At 32.6% G+C, this 18,458-nt stretch overlaps 1 protein-coding gene across 2 annotated transcripts; it reads right to left on the reverse strand.

Annotated features, from left to right (window-relative positions):
• Positions 1-2,415: 2,415 nt before the first annotated feature.
• On the reverse strand, positions 2,416-6,667 carry LOC130724072 (VAN3-binding protein-like). Of its 2 annotated transcripts, none has more exons than XM_057575241.1 (7): positions 6,291-6,667; positions 5,812-5,919; positions 4,617-5,049; positions 3,856-4,101; positions 3,609-3,658; positions 3,307-3,364; positions 2,416-3,010 (listed from the first exon to the last, which is right to left on the reverse strand). In XM_057575241.1, the coding sequence occupies exons 1-7, from the start codon at positions 6,627-6,629 to the stop codon at positions 2,784-2,786; spliced, it is 1,461 nt and encodes a 486-aa protein (XP_057431224.1). In that variant the 5' UTR covers positions 6,630-6,667; the 3' UTR covers positions 2,416-2,783. The 2 variants fall into 2 exon arrangements, with proteins under 2 accessions (XP_057431224.1, XP_057431223.1); XM_057575240.1 differs by having other exon boundaries at positions 5,812-5,922.
• Between the last annotated feature and the right edge of the window lie 11,791 nt (positions 6,668-18,458).

The following is an 18,458-nucleotide window of genomic DNA, read 5'->3' on the forward strand; positions in this document are numbered from 1 at the left end:
AGTTTTGGGTCGTTCTCCACCCCTCCCATTCAGCCACCGTCCACTGAGAGCTACTACTAGCAACCCACACCCCACTTTCATTTTCCACTGAGAAGCACGAAGCGAAGCCCCTCTCACCGTCTTTGAAATCTGAATCTGAATCAGAGAGAAACAGAGAGAGAGAGAGAGAGAGGAAACTCTTGTTTCTGCATTTTGTCAAATTCATGGATCCCACAACCAAAATAATAGCAGCAAACGAAAGGGGAATCGGTGGGGGTGGTGGTGGTGGTATGAGGTAGAGCGGAACAGACTCAGATGATGGCGCCATTTCCCTCTTCTATCTCTTGTCCTCCATCTGGGTTGCGGGTGGGGTGGGGTGGGTTGTGATGGGTTCTGGGTGGGGGTGGTTTCTGTCGTGGGTTGCAGGTGAGGGTGGGGTGGGTTACGAGGTGGGTGAGTTTCTGGGTGAGATGTTGAAGATGATGACAAGGTGAGCTGGGTGCTGGGTTTTGGTGGTGCTTCTTCTTGCCTAGATCTGATCGCAAGGTTGTTCCTCTCCCTCTCCTCTTCCTCTTCTTCATCTTCTCTTTGTGGGCTCAGTTTCTGGGTGGGGTTGGGGGTGAGGGTGGGGTGGGTTGCGATTGGTGGGGGTGGGTTTCCGGTTGGGGGTGAGGGTGGCGTGGGTTGCGGTGGGTTTCTGGGTTGGTGATATGGTGTTGATGATTAGATTTTTAAATTAGGTTTATTAGATTATTAGGTTGTTTAGTTTAGGATTATTAGATTAGGTTTTTATTAAGTTTTTTAAATTTTTTTTCTGATTATTTTGTTGACTTGGAATTAAAAATTATTTTTTTAATTAAAAAAAAAACTTATAAAAGCCAGGTGTCACTGATGACTAGGACAAAATTGAGATTTGGCCTTAATTGAATTAAAAAAAAATTCTTAGGGACCCAATTTGATGCGAAAATTTTACAGGCCCTGAAACTGATTCCCTTTACAATTTCAGGGGCCTTCTGATGTATTAAGCCTTATTTAAATTCATAATCTAATCAAATAAATAATAATTTAATATATGAAAAATATAGGCTTGATAACTCTTTTGGTCTCTCACTTATCACGATTTTGCACTTTTGGTCCCAATAAAAAAATTAGCACTTTTGGTCCTCCACATCACATTGCTTAATTTTTTTGCTAAAATGACAAAAATGTGTAAATGTGAGGGACTAATTTTGCTAAATTTTTTTCTGGAGGGACCAAAAGTGGAAAATTGTGATAAGTGAGGGACAAATAGTTGTTAAGCCAAAAATATATTATAAGATGTTGTTCCTTTGTTATGGTTGTATACATTTTAACTAATGTGTTATGTGTGCCAAGATCTGGAACAAGATGTTGTAACATCTTGTTGTGATATTTGTCCTTGGGAACGTACTGTGTACTTGGCGGATTTAACTGTGGAGCTTTGAATTGCTTACGTGTTAACCAAGTTAGGGTTTATTTAAGAAGCTTTTGTGCGCCATCAAGGAATATATCAAGTGTAATTAAACCCGGTTCAAGGGGGTTTGATTTGAAGTATTTGTGGAAGTTTTTATCTCCAACTTAAAACACGGTTTGAAGATATTGTGCAGATTTGTTGTTGGTTTATGGTAAAACAAACTTCCTGATTTGTGTGTGAACTATGTGTGCTTTCAAGCCCATTGAAGACAAAGCTTGAAAGACTGCTACTTATGAAGACCCAAGACCTAGTTGATAGGTGTGCTTCGTGTGTGTGATTAGGGTTTATACTGAGTTCATACTGTGTGTTCTCTCAGCAGCTTTATGCCTTTGTGTTAAGTTGAGAGTTTTTTTTAGTTGTGTGATCTTGAGGTCTGTCTTTACTCTCGTGTAAGAGTTCAATCACACTGTGGCAGTGATTGTGAGTGAGAAAGTGAGAGAGACTCTCATACTTAGGGGGAGGAATAAGTAATAAGTCACGGGTAGAGATAGGTAGAAAAGGCAGTGAACTAGGGCAGTTCAGTTAAAACCTTTTGTGTACTTGACTCTTTATAATAGTGGATTATCTTTCTCGAGTGAAAACCCTCCGGACGTAGGTGATATTGCACTGAACTGGGTTAACAATCTCTTGTGTTGATTTTGTTATTTATGTTCTTTAACTTGCTTATTTGTACGTTGTTATCTGTGTAATGTTATACAAGATGTCTTAGACATCTAGTAGAACATCTGTCCTACGATTGCCAAAATTTCATAAGATATCACCTTCATATTCTAACAATGTTTCACGGTTTTTATTTAAGTGAACCATGCTAGAGAGAACCCCACTGCAGCACTTAAATTTCAAACAAACAGAATAAACAAAGTGGAATAATAATGTCATCCAAATCAATGATGGATCTAGCTTATAAACCTTAAAAACAATTTATCGGGATCTAAGCAGGGAAAGGCCAAACCAATGTGTATAATAAATAAAGCACACAAGAAAACCAGCTCATGTCTTTATCTTCATTCTTCCACATTACACTTCACTCAATCGTGTCTCTTACCCTTTTTCTTTTGACTGTCCGGTCCAAGATACTCCTTTACTTTCCAAGTCGACCAAATAAGGCAAAGCTTCACATGATTTTCACTTTGGTTCAAATTACAATACTTTCCCATTCAAAAAAATACATTAATGTATTGCTCCCCAAGATTAAAGACACCCCTATCTACCATAACTAGGACTTTAATTTCCCCTTTTTACAAATGGATCCAAACCCCACCACCATTTATCTAAAGATCTATCATGTTCATGGTACAATTTCATCATTAAATCACTTAGAAGGGCATATTCTGTTCTTGTTGTTCCTTTCTGCAGCAAACGACAGAAGCCTTGACACACCTTGAGTCCACACATCATACTCTCTTTGATTTCTGCACTCAAATTCCACAACACCCCGCATCACCGTCTTCAAACCAAAGTAGCGGCGATTCTCGCCACCTTCTAGCAAGTGCCGGCCAGGCCAAGCCTGCATATCTTTAATCACCCCAAGCACCACATCTGTGAATGAAACAACAATGCTATATGTTATAAAAGAAAAATTGCAAGAAAAGAAAGAAATGTGGTACTTTTTAAGTTGTAACCACTTCTTGGATTTTCTTATGGTAACTTTTAGTGTTTTCAGTGAATGAAAATTTCAAAAGAAAGGGGTGTGAAATTGAAGAATAAAGAAGAACCCTTTTGATATTTTTCCAGCTTTAAAGAGCATGACTTTCACAAATCCCCAAATGCAGCCAAATCTGTTAAAATTATTAGTGAGAGCGGGACAAAAGTAATCAACACAACACAACACTCACTCTTTTTCTTTTTTGTGATGGTCCCAGCAACATGTCTGCTCTTCATCTTCAGAATAACCTGATGCACAAAAAGAGCTTCCAAAGTGTTATTACAATTGCAGATTTCTCGGAAACTAAAGCAACTTGATCTTTGAAACTATCTCATCGTGTTAAGCGCCATCACTTTATACAACTTTTTCCACGACCAGGTTCACACTCATCATTGAAACTCTTAATTGATGACCATATAATTGGCCAAGTTAAAGAACAAAAGTACATTGCATAATAAGGTATGAAGAGGAAAAAATTAAATAAATAATCACCTGGTTCATCCTGTTTATATAAACAGATACAATTTTCCAATGCAGCTCACCTACAAGCAAATCTCACATCAAATCACTTTCCAATGATCAATGATTCTAAAGAAACAAATAACTAGATTTACCAAGTTACCTATTGAGAAGCACAATACAATGTGTTAAAACTTAAAACAAAACAGAACAAAGGTCTTTTAGGAAATCATTCTACACATGATGTGAGAAAAATAAATTGATCCAAACATGTTAATACCTGTGCGCGTGCGTTTGAGGAGCTCACAACCTCTAGCTAGCAATTCTCTACTACAGATGCCCAAGAAATTTTCTTCTGGCACAAGTTCACCACTGAAGCTACTGTGAGAACTGCCATTGCTACCATTGCCATTACCATTATTACCATAGCCACCACCTCCCAAATTCTTCTCCACAGGAATTACAGCTGCAATATTCCAAACCTCTTTAAGGGCCCTTGCTTTCAACGTGGCAGCCCCACGTAAAGCTGCAAATACAAAAAGCAAAACACCATAATCAACAAAATTATCAAAACTATAAAAATTGTGTGCTTGGATGAGTATTTGCAAAGTCAATTTTAGATTATCATGATTTTATATAATTAATTTTGATGAAAATTAAATTTTAAATGAAGTGATTTTTGTTTTTTTTTAATTGTTTCTAGTTAAATGTGTTTTTAGAAGTAACTTCATTTTGATTTGAAGCAAATGGATGCTAATTTTGGTTACATATTTTTCATTTAGTGGATGCTAATTTTGAAGGACTATAATCAAATATGACTGTTTTTTTAGTAAAATAATGAATAATGAATGAATACCCATTATGCAATGCAATAATACCATAAAACCTTCTATATGGTTGAGTGGACTACATCAATTAAATAATTGGATGATATCGAATTAAAAATTGTCTTATTACAAAATCAAAAATCGCAAAAAAGAAAAGTCCTTTAATTTAATTGATTGATACAAACAAAATTGCAATTTCAGTTGCCACGCGTACCTGTCGCCGCCGCCGCTGTCAAAGTCATGATGTCGCCGGCAGACCTCACATTCACGGCGGAGCTAACCACCAAGCTCAGGTGATCCCGCTCAGCTCCCATAGCTTCCGCAGCCTCAACACACTGAGCAGCCACCAGCGTGGCCGCCGACGCCACCGCCATGTCCGTCTTGGCCATCTGCTCGTCCTTGCCGGAGCCTGAAGAAGCGGCGGTTGTGGCGGCAATGGCCGCAACTGCTGCGGCAACCCCGGCAACCGAAACCGCCGCGTGGAGCTGAGCATTCTGGGCCCTCATTTCTTCCTTCTTCTTCTCCTTCCTGTCCTTCAGCCACCTCCCAACGGTCTTTCCACCGCCACCGCCAGCTGCGGCCGCCCGGTACTGACTATTCAAGCTGGTGGTGATGCTGTTATGGTTGTGGTTGTTAGAGCGGTTATACTGCAGAGAAAAGTGGGCCATTCAGAAATTTCCTTCATATCAATTTCTTATCCTTGTTTTGTTTCTTGAAGTAATTGTTTTTTGCAAAATTAGAATCTGACTCTGAACAAGGTAACAACTTTGATGTGCTAGTGCTATAATCAGGATATGCTTGTGTTTATTTTCACCCAACTTGCTCATTGGGGGGACCATCAACCATTAATGCAAATCAAGAGGAAGAATTTTTCTGAGCCATGATTGCCAACTCAGGAATCAAAGGGGTAGTTTTGGTTGGTGCTGTGGGAAGTGAGGGACCAGAACCACAAAGAATACCAGAGGTTGTGGAATGTGGACAACCGTGTGTGTAGTACTAGTATAGTTGTAGCTGCAATTGCAATATGGAAACTAACATGTGAACAAAACAAAGATAAGAGGGTCTAAAACGAAAAATTTGCACTTTTGCAGGCTTAATTTCACACCCTTTCGGTTAATCATTGAGAAGGTTTTGGTTTTGGTTTTGGTTTTGGACTTAAATTAAGCTTTAATTAACTGAATTTTTATATGGGTAGTAGCCAAAAAAATAAAAAAATTGTTTGCATTGAAACTTGCAAAGGGAAAAGTGAAGCACTCTCTGCAGGTGTCATGTTTGTTTGGTAACAGTGAAAGCTGATAAAAACATGGTTACCCAAAAAAAATTGCGGAAATAAAAAATGAGAAGGCAACAAAACAAGCCAACATGATTGTTGTCTGCTAAGGTTGATGTGAGATTCCGGCAACCAATACCTTGAAATCTTCAATTTCAGAGGGAGAAAGTGGAGGGCTGTCTGTCAAGGAGCCATTGAGAGGGCCACTGCTATGAGAGAGTCTTCCTGATGTGCGTGGAGATACATCCTGCTGAAAAAAAATGGTGAAAAAAAATGACTGAGAAAAATGGAAATGGGTATGATTTTGCTTTTGCAAGAGGGGATTTTGAAGATGACCCAGATATGCAAAATTGGAAATCAACATGGATTGAGACACAACAAACAATTTTATGAAATGGGGCTGAAAGAAACAGAACAAGACAAACCCAGCTATAAATCAGCTTGTGGAAACAGAGAGACAAATAAGACAAGAACAACATAGGGTCCATCTTATAAACTTGTTTGTTTCTATTTACAGAACATGGATGAAATTGAACAACACAACACACAAGCAACAAAAGAAAGTGGAGTGTTGCAGAAGATTGGTAACAAAAACAAAACAAAACAAAACGTACATACCGAGTGTGACATGATACGGTCCATGACCATCTGAGAGGTTTGAGAGGAAGCAAAGGAAAAAGGGTTGCCAGAAACAGTAGCAGACTCTTCAACTTCACCAGCTATGTCCTCAAGAATGATGGTGGCATTAGAAGAAAAAGGTGGAAGCTGAGCGGGGGAGGAGGAGGAGGAGGAGAGAGCTTTAGAGACTTCGACAGAAGAAGCGCTCCAAGAACGAGACAAGAACTCCATCGGGTCACGCGGCGGCCGCAGCATGATGGTGGCGCCGTCGTGAAACGGGTCGGGTTTGGCCTGTTCCATTTCGGGTTTGTTGTGTGTAGTGGTTGATTGTGTGAGCATTTATTAATAGTGTGAGTGAGATTGTCTGTAATCATGAATGAAAGTGGAGAGAACAAGAGACTCCAATTAAAAAGCACACACTGGCCTGGGTCACCGTTGATCTTGCTTCACAGGATTCATCAACGGCTGTTGTTAATCGCTTGTAGCAACCACCCTAACAGTGTACCTTCTGATTTGGACGAGGTATTTCTTTTCTTTTCTTTTTAGATAAAACCAATTTCTTTTTCAAGTCAAACCAAAACGTATTGCTTTTCCTATTTTATATATTATTTTATTCTATTTTAAATATCTACTGAATAATTAAATAAAGAATAATAAAAAATAAAGAATAATAAACACATAGGCTATGTTTGGCATGTCATTTCAGCTAGCTTATAGCTTATTTGACTAGCTTAAAGCTTATTTGACTAGCTTAAAAGCTCTTCAAAAGTGTTTGGTGAAGGAGCTTATTTTAGTAGCTTAAAGCTTTAAGCTATAAGCTATCTCAGGTAGCTTATAGCTTATTAAATTTATTCTCATTTTTATCCTTATTATTTTATTAAAATTCTACCCTTACCCTTATATATTTATAAAAACACTAAACTTATTTTCCCCTCACACTTACGTATGCAGTTTCCGCCACCATTCCCGTCACACCGCTGCGCACCACAAGTATTATAAATATTATATTAATAAAAATAAATATTATATTTTTAAGATGATATATAACTGTAGCTAATAAAAATATTTAAAGTGATAATAATTTTAATATTAATATCATATTGGTATTAATGTGAAAATAAAGTAATGTAATATAAAAATAATTATACAAGTATGTCCTTTTATGTCATTTTACAATTTCAGCTTGTTTAACAGCTAGTTCTACCAAACACTTTTGTTTCAATCACGTAGCTTTTCAGCTTTCAGCTAGCTTATCAGCTTTCAGCTAGCTTATCAGCTTTCAGCTATCAGCTAGCTTATAAGCTTTCAGCTAGCTTTTCAGCTTTCAGCTAGCTTATCAGCTAAACATGCCAAACATAGTCATAAAGTATGCATTTTGTCCGGTTATTATGTTGGTGAATGTTAGCATGTTTCTCAAAAAATGTGGGCATCTCACTTCCATGCTACACTTTAGGTAGTGGATCCATGACCCATGGTCAGGGGTTTAAATTGATGAAATGCACACATCGGTAAAAATATAATTAAAAATAACTTGAATATGTTTATACATCATAAATTATACGAGTCATAGTTGTTCTCTACTTGATTTTATATTCTGAAATCGTTGAACAATAAGCTCAGAGTCAATGTTATTGAATACATCACTCTCAATGTAAGTAACTAAACAATCGTTCATCCATGTATCTCCAATTCGGTTACGCAACTCATTCTTCACAATATTCATAGTAGAGAAATCTATTTCTATAGTTGTTGTTGCAACAGGCAAAATCAGTGCCAATTTCAAAAGAAGATAAACTTGTGGATAAACAACATGTCTTTCTTTTTCAACCAACTTGATGACCTTGCTCTCTTTACTAAAAATTTGTTCATGACCTTCATAGAATCAAAAACATACTCAACTTCACTATACCAAAAAATTAAATTCAGAACATCAACACTCAACTAAGAAGTAATCACACAACCAAGAAAGAAATCAGCTAAAATGCACACCCAATTAAAAGAAAATCAATCAAGTTGCACCCAAAAATTAGGGAAAAAAATAAACATTGAAATAGTTGCACCAAAGAGGCAAAGACAAAAGTCAAACAACAAAAGAACTATCAGATTGAAATTAGCAATGTTGACCAAACACAAATCAGGTCAAAATGATAATTAGGGGAAAATATACCTCGAAATGATAATCAGGTCAAAATTAGCAATGTTTTCCGATGCGTGAGCGGTGAGCCCTTGCCCAATCGCTTTCTTCACCTCCTTCTTCTTCCCACCACCTGCAAAGCGTCGTTGCCGTTGTTTGGAGCTAAACCGTGAAACGTGAAAACCATGCAGGAAGGAACATTAGAGCAATGCGAATTGCGAATAACCTTCTTGCTGCTGCTGCTTTGCGGGCTTCGAATCAGGTTTTTTGGATTTGGTTTCAGGCGCGACTAGGCTAAGCGGCGCAGGTGGTGCATTGTGGACTGGTGGTGCCGTGGTGGTGGCCGGCCGCCGGTGGGTGCGTCGCGTGCGTGCTTGACTTGGGTCAGTTCTCACTTCTTAGTTTGGTAGGACTTAGGGTAGCAAGAGAAAGAGGTGAGTGGCTGAGTGCACGTGTGCGTGTGAGAGAGTGAGAGGAGCAAGTGAGTGTGCGTCTTTGTTACAAATAGGTGCAAAACTTAGTCTACTAGTATAATTTAAAATTTTCAGTGAGTTCAAAAAAAATTATATAAAGGGGTAAGTGAAATTTTTATAGGGGGTTCAGATGAACCTACTGAGTATGAAGTGGATCCACCATTGACTTTAGAAATGACAATATGGACTCAGCCCGTTGGGCCAGCCTGCCCCGCCACTGTTTTGGGGCAGGTTGGGCTGAAAAATACAACTCAATAACCCATTTAGCCCTCCCCGTTTTGGCCCATAGTTTAACGAGCTGAGGGCGGGCGGGCGGGTTGGCCAGCGGGCTCCTTTTTTTTCTTCAGTTTGTTGGGGAGGGGTATGGTAATTCCACTATTTTCACATGCCCAAAACAAATACACTCAAGTCAATTGAATAAGAAATTGAGTGAGATGTTAGTCTCACGCCTATCAATTGTAAAAATATCTTGTTTAAGAAAAAAAAAATCAATAGATCTAAACAATAACGGTTTAATTTTTCTGCTCACAATATATTTTTAGTTCGCACAAATATAAATATTAATCTAATTACTATCAAAATAATAAATGAGTCATAAATGATTTCATTAATGTAGTATGGTATCTTTTTTACTTTTCTATTGCGCATTATGAATATTTCGCAACAGAAAAGTCAAAAAGATATCATACTACATTAATGTATACTTTTTTTTTGCAATAAACGGAAAACTAAACAAGAACATCCTGACACAGTAGGGGCACAATATTCGGCGGAGGTAATCTCCACACCTTCCATTGACAGCGGATTCTAGTACTAGTTCTAGCTAAAGCATCAGCTACCGTGGGTCACGAGAGATATGAGTAACTGTGATCTCCCAATTACGACGAATAAGCTCACGAACTTGCTGGATCACTTCACGCTGCCAATATTGATCAACCTCACGCACACCCATCACCAAGCCAACTAGCTCCATACAAAAAAAAAACATACGTATTTTTCACAGGATATGCTTGAGTTAGGAACATCCATATTTTCATGGGGTTAGATCTTTTAGCGGAGTTTTTTTTTCCCAATACACAAGATTCGAACATAAAACATTGCTAAAAGAGAATTAAAATGTACACCACTTAAACCAACCATCCACTAGTAAAAAGTATTAAATGTATGAACATGGAAATAATAAATCTCCGTTTAGTATCTTTATTGTTATACAAAACTAGTACGTTTACCCGTGCGATGCACGGGGGATTTTAATTTTTGTTTATTGTACAGAATTTTTAAAATTTGTGTTATGTTTATTAAAAAGAATTGATAGGAAAATGTTAGTTGTCAAAAATGTTAGTAAATTAGTCAATCATCGGTGTTCGAACGCTAGATCCTTCACCCTTCATTCCCCTAACCCTTATGTCCCCTAACTCTTACTACTTGAGCTAACATTCGGGAACAATGAAAAATAGTTTACGAATTAAAAAGACAAATAATTTTGAATATAAGAAAACACAAATTTATAAAATTTTTTGGTCAAGAATTTGTTTTTTTATTTTATTTTGCAGAAGCACAACCATTTTATGTATTCTTAGGTTTTGTCTTTAATGTTGCACTATTTAATTTAGTTTCTTATAGAGGAAACAAATTGATTTGTTACCTGTGCTTGTGCTTGCACGGGGTATTATTTATGTTTATTGAGTTAAAATTTAATAGAGTATTGTTATCTTTATCAGGTTTTTAAAAAAAAGTTAAGAATTAAAAAAAATTAATTTTAGATGTAAGTTAACTTAAATTTTAAATGTTTTGTGTGTGTGTCATATGTGTTTGTATTTATTTTTAGTAGCGTGATAATTATACCAATTTGTGTTTTTTCGTTTATTTTAATGTTGAACTATTTAATTTGGTCTTTTAAATAAAAATTTAATTGTTTAGTTTAGTGAGATGAAATATTATATATGAGCTAATAAAAGACATTGAGTAAGTAATGATTATACTAATATTTGTTTACAAATATACTGATTATTATATTGAGAATGAAACTTGACGTTTTGATTGACCCGTTGGCTTTCCCGAAATATAAGAAAAAAATAGATAATAATTAGTATAATGGGATAAATATATTTGGATTTGTTTCATATTTATTAAATTAATTTTCCCATACGTTAACTACATGGAGCGAGAAAGTTACAACTCTTTTTATTGTAACGTACCAAAATTTGGGCAGCAAAAGAGTTATTGAATATATTAACAAATTTTGTTCAAACAAAATCATGATAAAATTCTCATTAGTATAATTTGATTCAACCGTTTAATAAAATCATAATCACAATACACATCTTTTCCTTAGTTTAATATTTATATATTTTATAAATCTAAAATAATTTACCATGTCCTATGGAATTTTGTAAATGATATTAACATTTTAAAGATTAATAATAATAATAATAATAATAATGATAATAATAAGATTACATATTATATTCTATAATCCTAAATAAATTATCAAGCATGTCCTTTGAATTTCCGTAACTGATATTAAACTTTTTAATTGGTGTGTAAATAATATCAATTAAACACCAATAAAATATCTAAGTGTAAGCGAAAATGTCAGTAAAAGGTTTATTATGGGATTTATATCAAATTTAATGTTAAATTTCTAAATTAATTTATAAAGAATAAAATTAATATTTATTTATATATATAAATTTGACAATAATTTTTCATGTCTGTGAAATTCCGTAACTGATATTATAATTCTCAAGAAAATTTATCATGTCTTATGGAATTTCGTAACTGATATTTGTTTTTTATTTGTTGTGTAAATAGTAACTAAATAGTAAACAAAAAACTAAGTGGAGGCGAAGGGTTAGTAGAAATTTTAATGTCGAATTCATATCATATTTTATTTAAAAATATCAAACTTTAATATCTAAAGATTAATATCTATATTGAGTTACATAATTTATAAATTTGAAAAATATTAATATTTATTTATATATATAAATTTGATAATAATTTTTCATGTCCTGTGAAATTCCGTAACTGATATTATAATTCCCAAGAAAATTTATCATGTCTTATGAAATTTTGCAACTGATATTTGATTTTTATTTGATGTGTAAATAGTAACTAAATAGTAAACAAAAAACTAAGTGGAGGCGAAGGGTTAGTAGAAATTTTAATGTCGAATTCATATCATATTTTATTTAAAAATCCCAAACTTTAATATTAAAGATTAATATCACATTTTCAAGATTAAAAATATTGATTTTATATAAATTAAAAATAATTTTCATGTCCTATGGAATTTCGTATATGATTTTATTTTTATTTGATTTATTACTAATATTAATTAAACTCTAATAATAAGAAATTTAGTGTAGGTCAAAAGATTATTTGCAAGTTTAAGTTGACATTTTTATCAAATTTAATGGTAAAATCCCAACCTTGAATTGCTGAAGATTAATATAAATATTAATTAATATATTATATAAATCCAAAAATAATTTATCAAGGAATTCCATAAATGATAGTATTAGTTTTTTTTAAATATTAGTAATAATATTAATTAATTTATTACATAAAACCAAAATAATTTATGATGTCTTATGGAATTTTGTAACTGATATTAAGTTTTTTTAGATTAATATTAATATTAAATAATATATAATAGAAAATTAAAATAATTCATCATGTCCAATGTAATTATATTACTGATATTAACTTATTGTATTTGATATGTAACTATTACTCCCTCCTGTTCTTTTTATAAGAAACACTTTGGAATTCTTTTGTGGTCCTTTTTATAAGAAACATTCTTATTAAATAATGTCAAATAATCAATTCCAATGCAAAGAAGTTCAATAATTAAAATTAATTTTTATTTACTGTGTAATTATTTTAACTAAACACTAAATAAAAAAAATCATAGGTGATATTAACCTTTGGAATACCATCTGACACTAACCATTTTATTTTGGTGAGTATTTTTTTTCATTCTTGTAAAGTTTAATGTTAAAACATCCACCTTTATTTTTGATACATTGTAATGGTGGCTATACAAATTAAGAAAGCTCAAACTTTCTGATGCAATAACATGATGTTCATAGCATACCCTTAAATTAAGTATAGCAAGCAACACTTGGAAACAACTTATCAAGAAAGTTGAAGAAACAAAGAAAATTCATTTACGACACTATCGTTGTCCTGCTTCTCAAAATCATCATTTTCTTCTTCCTCTTGCTTCTCTTCCCCCCTCGTTGTCCTCTTCAATAGGAGTTGTACCACCTGACTTAGGTCTTTCCCACTCCTATCAATATATGCATTCAAAACTAAATCAGCTTGTATATTGAATGACCACAAATAGAGAAGAAACATAGTTAGACTTGGAGTTAGTACCTGTAATTGTTGTAGTGGAAAGGGTTAGTGGAAAGTTTTTATTTGCATTGATATCAAATTTAATGTTTAAAGCGTCAACTTTTAGTTTTTAGGACTAATGTCTTGTATAAATCCTAACCAACTAATCATGCCCTCTGGAATTCGGTAACTGATATTAGTTACTAATATGTAACCACTAAATTCTTCAATAACCACAATAAGCACATATAAATGAAAAAGAAGATGTCACCTTTGACATTATAAGAGAGCTCTTCCTAAATGAGGGCATTGAAACTTGTAAATGTATGAGTGACAATTCTTGGCCCTTAAAAATTAAAAAGAATATATTTTTAATAGAAAGTAGAAGAGAGGTTTAGTAAATAATTAGGAGAATCAATTGAGATAACACTATAACAGTATGAGGAGAGAAGAAAATGAATTATAGTATTGGGGAACTTCTTGAGCTAGGGGATACTTCATAAGATGTCATTTTTGAAATCATACACCCATATGAGGAATAAAATAAAAGAAGATAACAACCTAATGTGAAAAACAAATTGAATTGAGGAATAAAGACCGTATTTACTGGAGTGGAAGAGGAGAAATGAGAATAAAGACAACAGCCTACAGATGTAAAAAAATTTGTAAGAATATCAGTCTAGGACTCCACTAATTACAGATGCACATTCCATGCAAGAATATCTATTAGTAAGCATCCCTCTTGAGTCCTTCAATTTAATCGAAATAGCCTAGGGATAAGAATACAAATTCACTAACCTGCCATGGTGAAATCACAACAGCAAATTTTGGGAAAAGCCAACCATATAGTATGGAACTATTCACATTATAAAATAATGTAATTCTTTAAGGTTGAAAGAAAGGATTGGTATGTCATTTTCATAGATTAAAATTTAATTGAATTTTGAATTATTAAAACCCAGAAAGTTAGATGTGGAAATAAATTGTATTCTATTGAAAGGTACCTCTTTTACAGCCAACCTTTAAGTTTGTAGTAGTAGAGTGGGTGAAGAAAACTTACACAGAGAAACAAAAAAAAAAATCTCCCATAACAAAGATGACACAATCTTCACTCCAAATTTTCGGATCAAATGATGCTTCAACACAGCAATTGTGTGGTCCACTGATTCCACTGACTCTAAATTCAATGAAAGAGCTCTAAAACCTGAAAAAGTAAGTGCCACATTCAATAAATAAATGCATTCCATGGGAATTAAAAAAATCTAAAACATAATATTCAGGTCAAAAAGACATTGAAGAAAGGAAAAAACTACTATTCAATGGAAATCATCTGTCTAAATAAGGTTTTTCAATTCATATATGCAATGTGTATACACATACATGTATGCAATTTAAAATGCTGAAATTAAAAAAAGGTACCTCCCACTTGAGAACCATCCAGCAGCTCCTTTTCCAACATATGGATGTGTTTCTAATCTTCTATAAGAGCTTCTGGCGATGATTTCTCATGTCTTTCTAGTAACCGCATCCATGTCATAAATCAGATTGCTGTAAGTTTGCAAAAAAAACTCAAATTTTGAAACTTTGTAGTCATTTAGGTGTCTAACCATATAGCGAATTTCACTGAAGTTGTGATGATGATGGTTGATAACTGATTACTCCATCTTCTTCATCATCATCATAACAGAATAAAAAATTGGTTATGACAAACTCAGGCCCCATTTGCTGAAATCAAAAGTTAAGGATAAGGCTGATGAATTCATTAACAACAAAAAAATGGCCACAGAAGAAGGCAAAAAATGTAGCATCTAAAAGTAATTCCATTTAAAATTGATGACACATAGCTAGTACCTATGACACTTTCCTAGATGAAAGCTAATTCTTACCAAAGGAATTTGCAGGATAGGTCCCTGATGTTACTTGACAGAACAATTTTTTGTCTGATAAGTTGGTTATTGTTTTAGCTAAATATGAGAAAATGGATAAGAAAATTATCAAATATCATGAAGGTGATACTTAACATTGAAGGTCATCAAGTAAATCACATCTCCTTCTTTTAGATTAGGGCCTGCAAGCATGACTAAATGCAAAGGGAAAAAAGGAGTAATTTAGCAGGCAAGAAAGTTAAAAAGGAAATACATAAACCCAGAACAAAAGAATGCAGTTAATGGCAAAGATGATAACTTGGACATGAGATGTAGGGATCCAGGGAAAGAAGCATAATACCTAATTGGATTGGGATGCAGATCGGTGCCGAAGGGCTTTGAATATGTGAATGTGATGCAGAAAATCTCAAATTCTCGAGACTTGAAAGCAGTAGCATCAAGGAGAAAGATGGCAAAGCGTTTGATTCCCAGATTCAACCGCATTCTCATAAAGAAAATCGTTCCCACATCCATGACCAGCACCAGCGTTCTCCTTCCTTGGTTCTGAAGAAGGTTCTCACAGCGAAAGAATTCTAATCCTTGCTTCTGCAGAGCGAAGACCTTTAAGGTGATGCAATAGGAAGAATGAAAGACGCAACAGTTGAGATGTTTAATACGAAGAAGAAATGATCAGGGAGTTACAAAAGAAGAGCAAATAAAATCTAGTTGAGAGAAACGGTGGAATACAGAAGAGCATGAGCAACAAACCAAAATTTTCAACGGCCAGGATTGAATCCTTGCAAAATAATGTGGTGTTTTACCAAAATATCCGTGTAGAGAATTCAATTATAGTAGAATAAATTATTGAAATACTTTTTTGCCCCTAAAGTTGCAAAAACTCTTCCTTTATATAGTTTATAGATAGATAGATAGATAATAAAATCATATAAGTCTTAATGTAATATATTGTATAGTTTTAATGTACATATCAATATAAATAAATATATATATATATATGGAGACTTGAAATTTTGCATTAAATATATAAAGCAATAAACAATTTCTTTGTTTTAAATACATTAATCAATAAGATGAACACTAAAAGAAAAACTACATCCACTTAATTATTCATTATATTAATTACTAATTGTTAAAATTTTCAATGTCCCATATTTAAAATTAAATTTAAATATTATTTAAATCTTAATTATTAATTAAAGCTTGTGGAAACTTTTTAAATAATAAAAATAATAGTAATTGAAATTGACTAACTTTACATTAATAACAATATTAAATAGTTAAATTTTTTTATATTTCTTACTAGTTTTAATACTTTCCAATTTCCCATATATGAAAAATTAAAATGAAATTATTTTAATTTTAATTTTAATAATTATAACTTGAGTAATTTTTAAAAAATAACAAATTATTACTATTTCTTTACTTATAACAAATATATGGAGTATTAAAGTTAAATATCATGTTAACAAGTTAAATATTATATATATATATATATATAAATAAGTAAAATTGAGTTGAGTATTACATTAATGACAAGATTAAATAGTTATTTATTGTCTTTTTATAATAAATTATATATTAATTTTAAAACTTCTTATGCTTATAACTAAAAAATAAAATATAAGAAGTGATTAATATATGAATCTTATCCTTCGCAGTGGTGTTTTTGTTCTATCTACGTTGTATATTGTGATTTGCAGCTTTGTATTTTACAATTTTTTCAATATTGCGCCTTTTATCTATATATATATCTATATATATATATATATCTATATATATATATATATCAATTTGCACTCGGAAAAAAAAATTTATTATCGACCTAACATTGACAAAAAAAATACAAGATAAAAAAATTATATAAAGTAGTATCTTTATATTAAAAACATTTAAATATTTAAATTAGTCAATGGTTCAATGCCCTTTGTAAATATATTTTTAACATTATTTTAAAAATTTTGATTGAATATTTATGCTGTTTAATATTATTACCTATAATGTTGTTTCGTGTTATTTTAAAAAAATATTTTTAAAATTCACTTGCGTTTTGTCTTAAATAATGATAAAATAATAAATATTTTATGACATTAATTTTATTAACTATTGATTATGAACTTTTAAGTTTATTAAAAAATAATTTATTAATTATTAATTAAAAATAGTTAGAATATTAATTATTAATCATAAATGAGGAAAGACATTTAAAATAAAATTAATAAATATATTTATAATTAATTTATAATAAAAATAGTTAATAGTTTTATATAAATTTTGAATAAAAATAATAGTTATTATTTAGAATAAGTTTTAAATAATGTCACATAAAATATTAAAAGTTACTAAGAATTCAAACGCACAGTTATTAAAAAAGATTTTTAACTATAGATTAATAGTTCAAAAAAATTTCATACTATCTACTCAGAATTGATCAACTTACCATATCAAAATTCAATTTATAGAAAAAAAATAAAAATGAGATATATCAAAAGTTCAATTTAAGGAAAAAATAAAAAGGAGATATATGTTGGAAGTTTGAAAATCTTTATTTATATATATATATATATATATATTGTTCATGTGTATTAATTAAATTATTAAATTCTTGTAAAATATAAATAATGAAAATCCTTAAAAAAATAGAATAGGTAGATGAATTTCATTAGGGATAAAAGAAAAATAACTTTGAATAATCCTAACAAGAGTGTGTTAAAAGTGTGCCCCAATGACACGTGAAATTTAAAGCAAGACATGTCATCCAAGCGCAATTTTTATTCATTTCATTGTAATTGTCCTCCCTAACACGTGACTATCTCCTCCTTCCCCAATAGTCTCGCAATTATATAGTCCAAACCCTAAAAAACCTATCCCTCACGCTCTCTATCTCTCTAATCTCACTACAACTTCAGCGTATGTTTTCTTTCTCACTTTTTTATGCCCTTGTTGCACAATCACACCCACACACACGTTTTTATGTCACTCTTTTTTTCATATCTCATTTTTTGTGTTCTGGAATTTTTTCAGATTCTGAACTGAAAAGATGAGTGCTCAAAATGGCTTTCAGAGGGCTTCTCGGTTGGGTGCAAGATACGAAGGCATGGAGCTGGATCTGAACCGTTCTCCACCAAGAGAGACTCAAGAAGGGGAGGGTTCTTCATCTCTGCAATCACAAGTTCCAAGAATCGACGTGGACCTTACTCAAGATGGTGATCATATCATTGAATCCTCACCCACAACTTTTGTTCAGGTTTGCATTTTATCATCTTCAATCTAAATCAGTGAATTATAATTTATTTTATTATTATTAGTAGTATTATTATTCAAGCTGTTGAGT

The sequence above is a fragment of the Lotus japonicus genome, chromosome 6 (assembly GCF_012489685.1).
Source record: "Lotus japonicus ecotype B-129 chromosome 6, LjGifu_v1.2".
In the NCBI taxonomy this organism is placed as follows: domain Eukaryota; kingdom Viridiplantae; phylum Streptophyta; class Magnoliopsida; order Fabales; family Fabaceae; genus Lotus; species Lotus japonicus.